The 17,637-nt window shown below is 39.1% G+C and overlaps 1 protein-coding gene across 1 annotated transcript; it reads right to left on the bottom strand.

Annotated features, from left to right (window-relative positions):
• Positions 1-7,662: 7,662 nt before the first annotated feature.
• skor1a (SKI family transcriptional corepressor 1a) lies at positions 7,663-14,882 on the bottom strand. The gene is made up of 8 exons (XM_054620225.1): positions 13,125-14,882; positions 12,324-12,405; positions 12,082-12,153; positions 11,893-11,955; positions 10,765-10,839; positions 10,394-10,468; positions 9,694-9,759; positions 7,663-7,760 (listed from the first exon to the last, which is right to left on the bottom strand). The coding sequence occupies exons 1-8, from the start codon at positions 14,880-14,882 to the stop codon at positions 7,663-7,665; spliced, it is 2,289 nt and encodes a 762-aa protein (XP_054476200.1).
• Positions 14,883-17,637: the final 2,755 nt, after the last annotated feature.

Raw genomic sequence — 17,637 nt, forward strand, 5'->3', positions numbered from 1 at the left:
AATAAAATAATAACAATAATAATAATAACAACAACAATAATAAAATAATAATAAAATAATAATAATAATGATAATAATAATGAAATAATAATAACAATAATAGCAACAATAATAATAACAATAACAATAACAACAATAATAACAATAATAAAATAATAATAATAATAACAATAATAACAATAATAATAACAAAATAATAACAATAATAATAATAACAATAATAATAACAACAACAACAATAATAATAATAACAATAACAATAATAATAATAAGAACAATAATAATAACAATAATAAAATAATAATAATAATAACAATAATAATAATAAACAATAATAATAATGATAATAATAATAATAACAATAATAATAACAATAATAACAATAATAAGATAATAATAATAATAATAAGAACAATAATAATGATAAAAACAATAATAATAATAATAACAATAATAATAACAATAATAATAATGAAATAATAATAACAATAAGATAACAATAACAATAATAATAATAACAATAATAACAATAATAATAATAATAATAACAACAATAATAATAATTAAAATTAATAATAATAAAATTAATAATAATGCAATGTGCTCACATTTGGTTTCTTAAAGTCGCCTATACATTGTTGACCATCAACAAATGTCGGCTAGAAATTAAACTTAAATTTATAACTTATCTATAAAACAAATTTTCCTAACACCTGTTTTTCCGTTTGCTATTGTCACACAAGCGGCCATGTAATTGCTCGTTTATTTGCCTGAGCTGGAGTTCTTCAAACATTAAGAGCTGATATGATTTTGAAACTTTCATGTAAGAAATTATTCTATGAAGCAATTCCACTGGGTTTTGTTTAAAACTAAACAAAAAAACAACAGTATTACTGAAAAAAGCAGGTCATCTCTGGCATATAACAATGTGGGCCAAAGAGTCAGTGTCTCAAATATCAACAAAAATAGCTTTATCTTGTTTGCCATCTTAAAAAACTGTGCTAGCAGTGGCACACCTCAAGATCCTCGGCTCATATTCCATATTCCAGTGCTTACAAAAGGCCTGCGTTGCCAAGTTGGACACAAATCTGGCTCAGATCGATCTGCATGTGGGTTGAATCATTCTTCACCAACAACGATTTAAATCTATTCTTCCATCCAGCCTATGAAACGGCTGGTAATCAAATCGTACCGTCTGGATGATTAGAATAAGTCTGACAAATTGCAAAAGATCCACTCTTCCTCCCTTTGTTCTAATGGAAAAGGCCTATATAAATAATGCACATAAATAATGCATTTGTCTTAGGCTTCTATTAGAAATGGACTCATTAGTTGGCTCTCTGTCTTGCTCCTCATAGATGGGAATCCTTCATTCCCACAATCAAAGCTTGATAATGTATTCTTACAGTGGAGAGACCTCGGAATCCACACAATTGTTTGCTTGAACCAGAGTGGAACCTTTGACTTGTAATAAAAAAAGAAATAATAATTATTTTCAAGATACAATTATCACACTTAATCTCTATTATTTATAAAAAACAGTCCCTTTGAACCTAAAACATTTTTGGAAACCCAGTGTTTCAAAGGAGATATATGCATCTGGAGGCTATATTTAGATTTTGAGCACATTTCAACAATCTGAACTACATTGTTCTGTCATAGTATAGATTTATTGATGTCACATAAAATACTGCACGTTAGATTCATGTCTCTACAATGCATAACCATCAGCACTGTTCATCTGGTCTCATCAGAGGTGTGCAGGGTTTAATTAATACCCCTATAATTAAAGCTATTTCTGAAAAATGCAATATGAATTAAGGGGAAGAATGGCTTTCAGAGTGATTAATCTGGTATTTATGAGAAGAACAAGATTCACACTCCAAAGTCAGGTGTTATTAGACCTGCTCAAGTGACCCTGACCTTTGACCCTCCTTAGGAGCAAAGGAGAATTTCCCAGGAACAGAAACCAGAGTATCAGACATACAAGCATGTTTTAGTTTATTGAGAGGATCATATTTCTGTGTTACCTAATATCAGCGGACTCCACTGTATTCTTAACTTGGATTGTGTATATTAGTTTTAATCATTAAAATCCTACTTAAAGAAAAAACTATGTTCAAACTGGGGCAGTGGATCATTTTATCATACGACTCAGATTTCAAATCCTAATTTACAAAAACAACCTTTTCAAAAAAAAATTACATTCTCTTCCAAGATAAGTTTGCAAAAAAATCAGAAACAGCTGTAAGAGAAAGTTCCAAGATAATCAAGATGATAATATCAAAAGGAATGATTTTGTAAATATTTGTGGGGAGCTGAACTGTCTGGTCTGCTCCCAATAGAAACAGAGTTTTCTCAAAGCTGCATTTTCACAGTAAAAACCTGAGTTCATGACCACTAAAAGTATTGTTTTTCAGTTTAGAGATCAAAAGCATCATATCAGCAGACACAATGGTTCTGTTCTTTAAGAGGGACTGATTGCGTTCTGATTGGCTCCATATTTTACTCATCAATAACAGTTAACTTATGAAACTAATATTTTACTCATTGATAACATTTAACTTATGATGGGGAGTAAAACTCAGCCTGAGAAAACAGTCGTAATGTAATTTGTAAAGAAAAATAAAACCCTCAGTTTGTGATCACAGGTCTTCTAACAGCAAGTTGCATCATGGGAAGTGTAACATCCAGTGGTTCTGGTGTTTGATCTAGGGACTAAAAAGGATGATTTGAACTAATCTTTTATTTTGTTTCTTTGTAAAAAGAGCAAACTTTTGCACACCAGTAGGTAAACAGGTGCTAAGGAGAATACCTAGGTTAGACAATTTAGAACAAAAAAAAAAACCCTGCACACTGTCTTCATGACTTGCATTAAGGGTATTTAGTAATGTTTCGGTACACAGACCTTCATCAGGTTATTTTTAACATAACACAAACACTCAGTTCATCATTTGAGCATCTTAGCGTAGATTGTCCTCTCAAATACAAAGAGACCCCCCCGCATCATAATCATATAGGATGTCAACATTACCAGTAAAATAAAATACATAGCGATAAAGCGTACACATTCACACGTCAGTCCACTGAAGTCCTTTTAATTTTGACTTCATCGTCACTTTTTTGAGACCCAACCAAAATCAGGACAGTAGCTAAGACGTTAAAGTTGTGTCCTTGGTATATTGTGACTTGCATTACGTTTCACAATTTGCAAACTACATTGCAGGGTATTATAAGTACAAATTCCAACATGTTTTTACAAAATGTATAATAAATCGAATCCTTTTTGGCAAACCAAATAATTAAGAGTAAATACTTGCTCACCGGACAAAAGATAATGCTTTGAAACAGCATTTAGACATTCATGCCGGGAAGTTGAATCACAGAAATTATAACAGAACTTTTAACTTAATACATACAATTCTGAAATTGTAAAGGCTTCTCTGTTATTGGAAGGTAAAGTAATGGTGTGAAGTATTTGGGGAACTTGAAATTGTATTTCTAAAATTCTAGCTATAAAACTCTGAAAGAAATAGAAGACATTTGAGATTTAATTAGATGCCACTGCCTTCTCTATATAATGAGCTTTAACTTCAGTCAGAAAAATCCATATAAACACCATATAAAGCTTTCCAAAGTACAGATTATGACAAGAGAAACTCAAAGCCAGAGAAAATATTATGCACTGATAAAGCCAGTAGGTGGCGCCCTATCATTTCAAATGAAGAAGAATCCAAACAACATGAAGTGAACTCTCAGGTTCAGTTCCTCCTCACTGTTTTGTCCTGAATTACAGCCTGTATAGACTATTTATTCCTTTGCAATGACATCTTTGCTTAGTGGTTTCATACTAAACAGAAATTCACCATCACTCCAAACACATTAGGCTTTATCTCCAAATCCATTATGAGAAAATGCTCTTTTCCCCCTCGAGGTTCATACAAAGAATCGATTGACAAACTAGCTCTGCTGCTTGTTTCATACAAGAGAGAATCACAGAGGTTTTATTATATCATTATGCATCGCTGCCATCTGTTGTATTGTTGATGGCCGGTGATGGGACAGGTGTCCGCTGGCCACACATGTTTATACAAGCAAATGTCAGTTATACACACTCAAAGTACTGTGAGAGACAATAATCTTCTTTAGAAATGTTTGATAATACATTGTATGGATTTAATGCGTAAATGCATTTAATGTGGAGCAGAAAAACTAACAGCTGAATACTTTAAGAACATTTAAATCAACACTATGAACATGGATATAATCCTTCATCATAGTCCTGTATATGTAATTCTATATTATGAAATCAATGTAAAGTCTATGTCCCTATTAATATGTCATGATGTAGGAAATCCTCTGAGAAACTGTGTATGGACATCATTTATGGATGAAAACGTGGCAAATCCCGGTGAAGTAATTAAGATTACTGTTCTGAAGTACAAATTTGAGGTACATTCGTTGTGTATTTCTATTTTCTTCTACTTTATACGTTGCACTCCAGTACATTTATTACACACCTAAAGTTACTCGTTACTTTACAGATATGCTTCTTCATTCAAAATATAAAACAGTTTATAAAAAAGGTTGGTAAAGACTCAATAATACAAACAATGTAGCATGTTTTTAAAAACTTTAAAAATGAATATGCTGCTGACATGTTTAATGCATCAATAATGTAAACATAAGAAGTACTTTAGGTACTTCAAGTATATGTTGTTGACAATACTTCTCTTCTTTTGTACTATTTTTGAATGCTTCATTTTTGCTTCTACTTTCAAGTACTTCTTCAGCCAGTTAAATGTACGACAAATAAAGGTTTTTCTATGGTTGTTAATTTTTGATTACTTATTTAGTTTGTCAATGATGTTTGTTTTTTGTTATATTTATGGAATAAACCCTTTTATTCAAGAAGTAAACCAATAGAAAATACATCATTAAGTTGTAATAAAGTGTAAACTGTGTATTTTAATTGGTCTAGTTTTTTGCCAATGCCTCCTATACATGCACCATGGAGCAATGTGGGAACACGGGGCACATTTTGAATGAGCGCCTTCAGTCCTACTTAAAATGTTAAAATTGCATAATTATCATTAATAAATAATTTATCATGCCTGTAGTCAGCAGCTTTCAGGCCTCAGTTACAGTTCAAGTTTAGAAAAGCCTGAAATCACCTTGCTGAGGAGATTGTTTTTTTCCAGCTGTCACCAGGGAGGGGTTACTGAACGGGCCTATCGGGCACAGGTCCAGGGGGTCAGGGGGCTGCTGGGCCCACGAAGAGACGCATGACAACTAAAAAGAGACGCAGAATGACTCAAAAGAGGTGAGAAACAACCACAAATAGACGCCAAACAGCCACAAAGAGATGTGAAAGGACCACAAAGAGACAAAGAGACAGAGCGACTAAAATATGCTGAAAACAACCACAAAGAGACACAAAACAGCCAGAAAGAGAAGCAAAGTGATTAAAAGGAGGTGGGAAACAACAACAAGTAGATGCAAAACAACCATAAGGAGAGGCAAAATGGCCGCAGAGAAATACAAAACAACAACAAAGTGGCGCAAAATGTTTCAAAAGAGACACAAAATGACCCCAAATAGATGCAAAACAGCCACAAAGAGATGCAAAATGACCACAAAGAGACACAGAGGCAGAGCGACTAAAAAGCGGCTAAAAACAACCACAAAGAAACACAAAACTACCACAAAGAGAAGCAAGGCAAAGCTACCAAAATGAAGCTCAAAACAACTCAAAAGAGGTGCACAACTGAAAGAGACACAAAACAGCCACAACGAAAAGCAAAAAGATTTTTGTGATGGAGCAAAACCTCCACAAAAAGATGCAAAACAACTAAAGGGGGATAAAATCAACCACAGAGGTACAAAGCACACACACGGCTGCATCGTTTTTAATCTCTTTGAATCTTTTTCTTTCTGAGTCTTTCTCTTGTGTATGAGCAGTCGGGGGTCTTTTATAAGTCCGCTCCCAGAGTCCCATTGTCACATAATCCATCCATGCTTGTCACCACATATCACCCTTAATCAGGTTTCTTTCTTAATGATGAACTACTAAATAAAAAAGCATCACAGCAGCCAATCATTCCCGCAGTGGATCAGTTCTGTTCATCTTCCCAGGCCTTGTTAGTATTCAGAGGGAACCCGCTTTGCCACGGAGGGCAATTACGTTCACAGAAAAATTAACATTCATTGTGTGTCAGTGACATTATGCGAGTATCTGTCTCCCTACGAAGCATCCAGAGACTGAGAGCCGTGTAATCAATATCTATTAGTCCTCCCATCAGAAGAATTAGATTTCACTATTAGATCAGCCCGGCTCCCCTGACTCCACGTCAAACATTATAAGTCGACTGGACATGTCATGCACTGATGTAGCCGCCTAATGAAAGAGATCATGTTGAACTCAAATACAATAAGAGGAAATATGATCACTCCTCACGAGGAGCTCGTCTGTGTGGAGGCCAGCAGGTGTCAGACTCACACCAGCAGGAAGAAACACAGAACAGTACGGATGTAAAGCAGAAAGTGGCTTTCACATTTTTATTAATATTGACATGGGTACATACATAAATGGGAAAATTATGGGTAGATTGTGTCTGAAACAACAAATTAGAGAAACTCAAACGCAGCTTGTGTGAGCGGCAGATTACACACACTTCATTCAAACAGTGTCTTATTCTTATAAAAACACCATCAGATGATGGGAAAAGGTTTTGGTTTTGTCTGTTGTGACTCACAGATGCGTGTTATGATAGAAAAAACCCTGAAACAGAGAAAATCATGGGATCAAATGTGTGTTAAAATACTCAGTCTGACCTGTACATGATATCTAGAAATGGCTCAAATGTTTCTTTTTTTAATTTTAATTATCTCTTCAAAGTCCATGTGACAGAAAATCTCTCATTGTTTGATGTCAAACCTGTTGAAGTAAGTGCTCATAATAATTTACTCTATTTCAAACATGAAGATCCTCGTATTTTTGATAAAAGAATTTGGTATAGGACGGCATGGTCAAATTCAGAAAGGTTGCCCATTTAAAGTGCTTAACAACATATACAGTGTTACAAATAATCTGAACAATAAATTAAACCAAAGACAAGATAAATAACAAATATATGAAAAAACTCATTCAAACAAGCAACAAAAGCTAAATAATGAGATACATCGTGAACTTAATATCACATTTATACGAGCCATTGCACATCGTCACGTGATATATATATATGTATAAGTATATAGTATTGTTTTTTTCTTTTCAGCGTAGCTAAACAGCAGACGGCTTTGATTCAGAGAGACTCCTTGGTTTGAGCTTTGCAGCTTCCGATCAACAATCCTTTGACTCACAACACAAAATGAACTCCGTGTTTAAGATCTCTTTAACTCAAAAGTTCAGTTTTCTTTCTGTCGGGGAGAGAAAGGTCGCTGCCAAAACCTCCTCAGAGTCTTCACTCAAGTGCTAAAATCAGTGGTGTATCTATACAGCAGGTTGGTAATCCTTCGGTTACAGGTGGGGGGGTGAACACATGAGAGCTCTCGTGGTGGACCTGTGTGTGTGTGTGTGTGTGTGTGTGTGTGTGTGTGTGTTTCCTTTTTGTGTTTTTTTTTTGGCTGTGCTGGGGTCAGGTGCAGGGTCTCGGCCGGGCGCTAGGGAGGCAGCAGCGGAGGTTTGAAGGTACAGGCTCCGGTACACTGACGGGGGGTGAGCATCTTACAGGAGAAATGGTGAAGGGCGTCATGAGCTTCTGGGGAGGAACAAGTCCATCAGTGAGAACGTGCAGACAAATACACACACAGCACTATCAATAATTATCAGTCAGTTTACACCCATATGTTTTAAAATGATCTTTTTTATCTAATTTTAAATGATAGGTGCACATTTTTTTTTTCCGAGTCTGTCTTAAAACAATACTCACACGCTCACATTTAAATTGAAACTTTTGTTGTCATAGTTCCTCCTGTCAATACGGGTCATTAATTAACCTGTTGATTTCAATTTGAGTGATGGGGACAAAATCAGGTCGTTCTGTGTAAAAACGACCTCCAAAGTTCAGCTGAAGCTAACTGGAGGGTTCAACAGTCTGAGTCACAGATATAAAGTGTGTTTCTTCTACTTTATATCTTTTTAGTTGAAAAGATCCTCCGTGTGAATTCACGAGACAGGTTTTCATACAAATGTAGAGTCCATTTTATCTGAATTTCAAGAAAATTGGTAAAAGAAATTGGGATTGAATGTGCTTTTCCATTGAGTTTTGTTAATCAAGTTAAACAGCTGGTGATGCTAATTCTCCATTCGGGTGCAATTAAATCACCACCGAAGAAGAAGGCGCAACGTGATGACGTAATTAACAGAGAGACAGTGAAGCAGTAGGAAACTATGTGGGGGAACCAGGGAGGCCGGAGCCCGGGTAACTTTTGGTGTCGGATATAATATTTTAATTAATCAATAAAAGCCTGAATCGTCTCAAAACTTGTACTTTAAATGAGCCTCACGACATTGGTCCTCGTCATACACTCCCACTGACTGCTGCGAGGCAAATTTACATTAAAAGGAGCTGTTCTTAACAGATAGACACATAGAACACGCCACTAAGTTTGGTTTCTTAGCCTGCTTGCTTTTTGTGGTTTTAAAGACAGAGATGGAAAGAGAGAGACAGAGAGACAGAGAGGGACAGATAGAGAGAAAGAGAGAAGAGAGACAGAAAGACAGGGAGACAGAGAGAGACAGAAAGAGACAGAGACAGAGAGACATAGAGAGAGACAGAAAGAGAGACAGAGAGAGACAGAGAGAGAGACAGAAAGAGAGACAGAGAGAGAGACAGAGAGAGAGACAGAGAGAGAGAGAGGGAGCTGCGAGCTGCAAACATCTGTTTCTTTGTGCCTCCACCTGCTGGTTTGCACAGGAAATTGTTCATAAATTCAAAGAATATATAGAGCTCTGCCACATTCTTTAGTGGGTGCTCTCATTTATAAATATATTCTTTAAATCTGAAAACAGTGGCCTCATGTTTGTTGTCATTTTGCCTTCTAGTGTGTTTAGTGGACTTTTACGTCACATGCTTCATACACGTCATGACTTTCCATTGCACTTCGTCCCATCTTGCTTTTATCAGAACATCAACTTTCCATCTCAGCAAAGAGTAAAAACGTTTTAGTAATATTTATAGTTTCTCTTATTCATTTTCAAGGATGTTTATGTGCACATAATCACACTTATAGACAGCCTTTCCTTGCTGAGTTATGTTGTCGGGTTAGTGACAAAACAAATTACATTTTGTATAAAATGAATGAAACATTGGAAGATAGACAAATGATTTGACTAATTCAGGTGGCTGAAGCCTCAAATTATCTTTTTTTCTAAATAATGTTTTCGCACAGAACACAGATTGTGGATTTCCCCACCACTTATATTGAAGTTGCTTTAATTAAGAAGAGATTCCTTTAATGGACAGAAAGAACAACTAAAGAGAGTAACTTTCAACGCACATATGAGCATGTGAGTGTTGTTTTAAGACAGCCTTAAAAAAAATGTGAACCTTTCCTTTAATGGTGTCTTACTGTAAATGTATCGATCACACAGGAGATGTTTAATAAAAAAAAGTAGCACTTGCATATTTATGTTTGTAGGCACAAAATGACATGTGTTCATGTTCCTCTTTTGGGACCCGATCAAATTACCTTTTAGCTTCTGCTGTATTGCATAACGAGCCTTTCTCTCTTGGTCCAACTCGCTGCACAAAGTGTCTATCCAAAAATAAAAAATAAATAATGGTCAAAAAAGGTATATAAAAAAAAAAAAAAAAAGTTAAAAAAAGAAAATGTGAGCTGCTACGTTGCATTTGGAGTCGAGGAGTGTAATGTATGCCGCTTGCCCCCTGTGGTATTTAGAGTGACCCCTCTGTGTACTTGAACCCTGTATTTAAACAAGTGTAACATTAAACCAATCCTTTAACGGTGGCATTAGTTGCTGTCTACTGCATGTAACCGATACAGCACTACATAATGGCCTGTCCATTCAATTTTCCAGAGCATGATTTAGGAGAAAATAACCTTAGCAAACAAAACAATGCGGTGTCAGTTTCACCTTCTGATATCTGATCATTTACTTAACTGTGGGAGGGGGGAAAAAAAATATGGAGTTTACAGGAAATAAAGGCAGTATGTCAATATGCAAGTGTCACTTTTCCTTTCTGTTTTAGTTCAGAGGCTAGTTGGTTCAGATTGATATGGCCTGTGTTACTTATCCTTATTTTTTTGTGTCTTTTCCTCTAAACTTAAAGAGCATTGATCTACATCTGCGTTACAGTCATAATCTAAGGAGGCACAAAGTACAGAGAGAGAGAGAGAGAGAGAGAGAGAGAGAGAGAGAGAGACCAACCTCGAACAATCTGCAGCTGCTGGACCATTTCCTCTCTGTAGGACAGCTCTCGCTTCATTTGATCCTGAAAATTATCTGAAGAGTACCGAAGGCCACATCAGATGGAAACTCTCTGACATTGTAGTGGGGGGGGGGGTGGGGTGGGGGGTAAATTTAAAGACACATTCCTGGATTTTGAAGGATAAAATGTAACTGCCTCTAACTCCTAACATCTAGGCTTTGAGCACAAACACACACACACACACACACACACACACACACACACACACACACACACACACACACACACACACACACACACACACACACACACACACACACACACACACACATATATCTCTCCGTGGCTTTGACTCACTTTTTTTTCCTACCTTTTAAATGCTGAAATTCTCTCTCCAACTTTTTCCTCAACTCCACTTGTTCCGCAAGCTGCTTCTGCAATTCCTCTGCAAAAGCCAAAAAAATGTGTCAATTTCAACATCAACTTTCTTTTCATCTGCTGCAAGGAAAATATTATTATTCAAACTCAAAACACTGGAACAAAAGCCCATCTGACTCCTACAGGACTTCTGAATATCAAGCAGTAAGAAATCATGCACCATAACCCTCCAATAACCCACACATATCTGCAGAAAAACACACAAAATAAAACGTTTCCTGCGTCCTCATCTATCTCACATCAATTTTATTCCACTTACTATGATATATTTTTGAATTTCTGCACATAAAAGATGAATGTCAGCACCGGTGAGGCCACTTCAGGTGCGTTTACATCCTTGATAACAACCATTTGGCCGCTTTGCTCTCCCTCTCGCTGCCACAGTAATTGCCATGCGTTGCCTGGAGGTTGAGACGATGATAATGGAGTCCCGGGGTTTTTCCAAGCGTTGTAAAATAATTAGCTGCCGTGCCTCGGGGTTATGGCTCTGTTCGTTAAAATATTAATAGCCTCTAAACGATTTCCCTTTTTACAATAATAAGTCACAACTCCCACATCTCGTGATTAAGTGGTTAACAACTATGTAAAACACTTTAGGCCCTGCAAAATGTAAATCCACATTTTGTGATTTTGGCACCTCGTTTTTTTAGCAGGCCGTGGGCCTCTAGCTGCATTTAAAATGAGCTGGAATTCAATGTATAATATTAATAAAATACACATATTGGTATTTTTTATTTTTTTTCATTTTTTGATAATTAAACAACCCTGGAAAAAAAAGGGGTCGAGTTTAATGTAAATGTAATATAAATGCAGAAATTCAACCAAAATAGAACTTGATTGGCTTTATTTTAATCAAATAAAAAAACAATTAGAATACATCATTTTTTCTTTACATTTAAAAAATAAATAGGTGAATCATAATGACACTGTCTGCTGTATAAATATAAACGTGTTGTCTGGCACTTTACAAATCAAAACAGGATAATTGCAGATGATAATTAATATCACCTGCTCTCTCTCTCTCTTTTATTTCCTTTTGATCCAGAAAGCAGCCTCTCACCTTTAGCCATGTTCTCCAGCTCTCTCTCCTGCAGGCTGATGTCGATGCGTAGAGCTCCATCGGCTACAAAACACATATATATATATAACATAAAGGGCCAATAAAATATACAAGAACGGGTAGATTTTTGAGAATTTAAGAATAATTAAATGGTAATAATAAAAAATAAAAAAAATCATCAATAATAACCTTGTCTGTCCTTTTGCTCCTGGTAGGATGCTGCGGTGCGTTGGTTGTGTATTTCAGACACGTGATGGACTCCTAAATATAAAAAACAAGACATTTGAAATGGAAACACACACACACACACACACACACACACACACACACACACACACACACACACACACACACACACACACACACACCTCAATTTGCATTAATAACAACAACAAAAAAAACCCACAAATGATACTAAACTAAATAATCACCGTTGGATCTGCTCGAGGGTTTCGACCCAAACGACGAGGGCTCGTTGAGGAGCACGTGCACGTCCTTTTCACGCGCGTACACCTGTAAAAACCAAGCAGAACAATTAAACCTCATTTGCTGCAGTTCTTCACAGAATTTTTTTTGGCCTTCTTCAAACAAACAAACAAACCAGCAGCAGCAGCTATTTATTGTGAAGATGTTGAAGGTTTTGAATTAAAAAAACAACATTTATTTGGAGGTAAATTAATGCTGTCCTGAAATTGAACAGATTCACATAATTTGCTTTAATGAGAATAAATCAACCAGGATACATTTTGGTTTTATACTATGATGACCCTGAAAAAAAAAGATATACTTTCCTCATAACATTTATTTTTACCCCATATTTTGGAATTAGGACATTAGGACAGCACTATTATTCCTTTCTTCTTTCTTTAACACATTCTGTTTTGTGTGTGTGTGTTGGTTTTATACTATGATGACCCTGATAGAAAATGGACACACATTATTACAAATGAATGTTGCTCCTTATTAATCTGGATTTATCTTTCACTGGATTTAGAGGTTAACATCGCTTCTTGCTGTCTTCCCAAATGGCTCTTTAGCAGACTAGCTCGTCCTATTAACGTTTACTCTTATTCATATTTATCATGTCTATCTAATACCAACATTAAATTGAAGACCAATTGATCCTGATTACATTTTTATCGGCCTCTTTTCATGTTCTCCACAACAACTGCGACAATTCAGCTTTTCCCCCCCAACGGGGATCGTTAAAGTTTCATTTGATTTAATCTCACTTCATGAAGAGGAGAGCCATTACGCATCCGTCTGTCCTCATCCGATGACCCGGTGTGTGCGGAGTCCTCCGGTGATGATGATGATGATGATGATGCTGATGATGCTGATGCTGCTGCGGGGCTGGAGGCGGCGTCCGGCGGCTCCTGGCTCTCCTCAGCACCGGAGGAGAGCCGCTCCGGAACAGGGGAGCCTTGGTGGTCTCCTCCAGGTGAGATCTGGATCGGCTCCTCCTCGTCTTGTCCCCGATTGGACTCCACATCCACGTCGGGGTCGTCGTCCTCGTCGTCCACCACGCTGTCTCTGTCCGGTGAGATGGACCTATAACTGGAGCTCTCACTGATAAAATCCGGGGACAGGTATCCAGGACGTGTACCGTAGCTGTCCCGGGTCCCATAGAGTTTGGCGATGGTCTCCACGTCCTTTACTACGGGCCTGAAGGCCGAGATGTAGCTGATCTTCCTCTGGGGGGCCTCGTCCCCGGACTTGTCCTCATCGTTCCTGGTGGAGGAGGACTGGGAGCTGGAGCAGCGCTCTCCTCCTCCATCCTGATGGGGGTGAAGGTGGTTGGTGTTTGTGGTGATGGTGGTGATTGTGTCTTTGGGTGTGGTGTCGCTTTGGTCACCTGGGAGCTCTGGAAGAGGTTTGGGTGGAGACCCCGGGTAGGGAGGTAAGGGGAGCCCGCCAGCTGTGGGCCAGAACATGGGGAAGGCCGGGTAGAGAGCGTCCTTTGCTCCGGGCCAGAAGACACCGGACACATTGGTTTTGGAGACATCAGGGACACTGTCGCTCTTTTTGTGGCACAGCCCGTAGCTGGGGAAGCCGTAGGGGTGATGGGGGAACAAGGGTGGGGGGATCTTCTGGAGCATGCTGAAGCTCTTGCTGGGCACTGGGATGACTGGGTAGGTCCGAGCACCGCTCCCCAGACTCAGGTTACTGCTCCCCCGATCCTCGTCGCTGCGTAAAGCTTTGTGAGGGACTTCAGGGGAGCTGGTCCGGGCCACGCTGGACGAGGGATGAGCTTTCATGGACGAGGACATCCCAGAGCCACCCATGGGCAGAGTCCTCTTCCTGCTGCCCCCGTTGAACATGGCCTTCACATCCTCCCACGCATGATGGATGTCATCCGACTGCTTCTTGTCCGTCAGCTTCAGGTGGCGTCTCCACGAGTTGAAGTTGGCCGCGTCCGGCTGCAGGTACTTGGACTCTGAGGTGCGGTGGGAGTGGAAGATGAACTTATTCGGGGAGAAATACATGTTGCAGAAGCTGCACTTGATGCACTTGGCTCTGGAGCTGTTGTATCTGGCCGGGATGAAGCTGCCTCTGGAGCCCCAGGCGCAGTCGTGCGTCACATCAAATGCAAAATTCTCAGGGAGCTTCGGAGGACTGTGGGCTCCCAGGAAGGACTTGCAGAGCCTCTCGGCCTCCCTCTTGGTGATCATCCCGCAGCGCCTGGAGGAGATGGGCATGGCCCCGGCGCGTCGCAGGAGCTCCAGCTGGACGGGGGTGCACTGGACGCAGGTGATGCCCAAAGCCACCCGTCGGTTGTGGATCTCGTTGTAGCTGTAGTTCTTCAGCAGGGTGTTGGAAATCTGCGCCAGGCAGAGTCTCTCCTTGCCGTCGATGACCAGGCATACGATGGGGACCCCGTACAGGGCGGTCTCGCTGACTTGGTTGGGTTTGAGGGGGCTGGGGAAGCTCGACGCGTCCTGCTTTCTACTCGGGGAAGAGCTGGGGTCTCGTCCGGGCATCGACTCCATCCCTGGAAGCCTGTGGGTGGATGGATGGAGGAGAGAGAGAGAGATGGAGGAGAGAGATGGAGGAGAGAGAGATGGAGAGAGAGATGGAGGAGAGAGAGATGGAGAGAGATGGAGGAAGGTTTGACAACATCTTCAGTGTATCAGCTTATATTGTTCACACACTGACATAATGAAAATGGTACTAATAGGCCTAAGAGTAAACGTTAGGATCAATTGGTCTTCAATTTAATGTTGGTATTAGATAGACATGATAAATATGAATAAGAGTAAACGTTAATAGGACGAGCTAGTCTGCTAAAGAGCCATTTGGGAAGACAGCAAGAAGCGATGTTAACCTCTAAATTCAGTGAAAGATAAATCCAGATTAATAAGGAGCAACATTCATTTGTAATAATGTGTGTCCATTTTCCATCAGGGTCATCATAGTATAAAACCAACACACACACACACACACAAAAAAAACAGAATGTGTTAAAGAAAAGAAGAAAGGAATAATAGTGCTGTCCTAATGTCCTAATTCCAAAATATGGGGTAAAAATAAATGTTGTGAGGAAAGTATATCTTTCTTTTTTTTTTTTATGATAATAGTGCTCCAAAATGTGGGCCAAATAGAAATGATATGAGACAAATTATATTGTTTATGATAAGATTTAAAAAAAACATTATTAATTCTGTTATAATGATTAATATATTTCAGTATCTGTAGCGGTTTTGTGGGACTTACTACTAGTACAACTATTAATAATAATACAAAAATACAATGATTTGAAATACAATAAAATATTAATAAAGATTTTTAAAATAATGAAGAACTAACATTTGTTTTTTTCAGGAGGTTATATTGAAAAGTGAACCGATCAGAGGTCTTGTTCCTCATTTCTCGTATCGGTTCATTCCTCCGTGTATTCAGGCCTCTCCTCTCTCCTCTCCTCTCTCCTCCTCTCCTCCCTCTCCTCTCCCTCTCTCCTCTCCTCCCCTCCTCTCCTCCCTCTCTCTCTCCTCCTCTTCTCTCCTCTCCTCTCCCTCTCTCTCTCTCTCTCTCCTCTCCTCCTCTCTCCCTCTCCTCTCCTCTCTCCCTCTCCCTCTCCTCTCCTCTCTCCTCTCTCCCTCTCTCCCTCTCCTCTCCTCTCCTCTCCTCTCCTCTCTCCCTCTCCTCTCCTCTCCTCTCTCCTCTCCTCTCCTCCTCCTCTCTCTCCTCCTCTCTCCTCCCTCTCCTCTCCTCTCTCTCTCCTCTCCTCTCTCTCTCTCTCTCTCCTCTCCTCTCTCAGGTTATCCGGCTTCCTGCAGCGGAGGTGGATCTTCTGCTCCTCTTATCTTGAAATCGGCTCAGTCACTTATGGGGCCACTACTTAAGGGTCACATAAGATCCTTAAACGCGGATAAGGACAGAAGGAGAATGCGGCCTGAGCTGCGCCAATACGCTTATCAGAGAGGAAAAGAGCAACTAAGCTGCTTTCCTGGTAATTACACAGATCTACGAGGCTTCTCCGCATTGTTTATAAGAGACCAGACCTTTATATAATTAAAGCTTCTGCGCAGATCAGCCTCCTAGACCAGCGGGCCTATCTCACGTTCACCTGCTCATACTTACTGTAAAACACATGTAAACAGCCCAACAACAACAACAACAACAACAACAACAACAACAACAACAACAACAACAACCGACAACAACACAACTATTAATTAAACAGGGATGGATTAACCAGCGTTGGACTAATAATTATACTTTTTTTAAAAAATTGTAGCCTATTTAATTTTAAAGAGCGACTGCAAAAAAAACCAGTCATGATTACTGTCTGAAATATAATTAAAGATAAAAAAAACAAACAAACATACCTTTCTCTCCTAAAAAAAAAAAGACGACACTCCAACAAGGTTTTGGATGGAGAAAAAAAAAAGATAAATAAAAAAAAAAAAAAGATAATAATATGAGTAAATTGATGGAGAAGCAGGAACGAGGAGTCCAGAGAGAGAGAGGTGATACAGACGAGCCGGACTCTTTATTTCAGTTCATTTAGTGCAGCAGGCTGAACCTCCATCCCGTTGGATCCCTGGGAGGTGAATGGCGTGTAGACAGGAAGCACATGGTACCTCTCTCTCTCTCTCTCTCTCTCTCTCTCTCTCTCTCTCCCTCCCCCTTCTCTCTAAGACGTGCTGAGCTGCTGCACACCAGTTTTGATAATTCACACATTTGCAGCTCTAACGCACAAACATGATCAGAAACAAACAAACAAAAAATGACCAGGCCCTCATGCTGACCCCCAACACTAAGCAGCATTTTGCCCTTAAGACACATGTATGAATATGTGTGTTAGTCTACATGTGAGTAAGAGAAGAACAACATGTATAGTCTTGGTGATATCTGCAAAAAGACATCAACATAGAGGGGAAACAATGGTACGTGTGACCCCCTGGTTCCAGTCAAAGGGGGCCCCCAGGACCCCCCCAATGTAGGTCTGCACGGAGTGGCACTTTGGAGGGCAGCAAGAAATGACAAAAGGCCCAGGTTCATTTATCAAGTTACACCACCATCTGGTAGGCTTCCACGAGCGGCCACGGAAATCAATCTGAGGCCTGAGCGATACAAGAGGAGCAAGAGAGGGAGAAATGAAGGACAAAATAAATAAATAAAAAAAAGTGAAAAGAATAATAAAAAATAAAAAAACATCATTGCGTCAGATCCATGAGCGTTTTTAAAGATGCTTTACGTTGGCAAATTAATTCGGGATGATTATGATGAGAATGATGGTGA

This window comes from Anoplopoma fimbria, chromosome 2 (genome assembly GCF_027596085.1).
Source record: "Anoplopoma fimbria isolate UVic2021 breed Golden Eagle Sablefish chromosome 2, Afim_UVic_2022, whole genome shotgun sequence".
In the NCBI taxonomy this organism is placed as follows: domain Eukaryota; kingdom Metazoa; phylum Chordata; class Actinopteri; order Perciformes; family Anoplopomatidae; genus Anoplopoma; species Anoplopoma fimbria.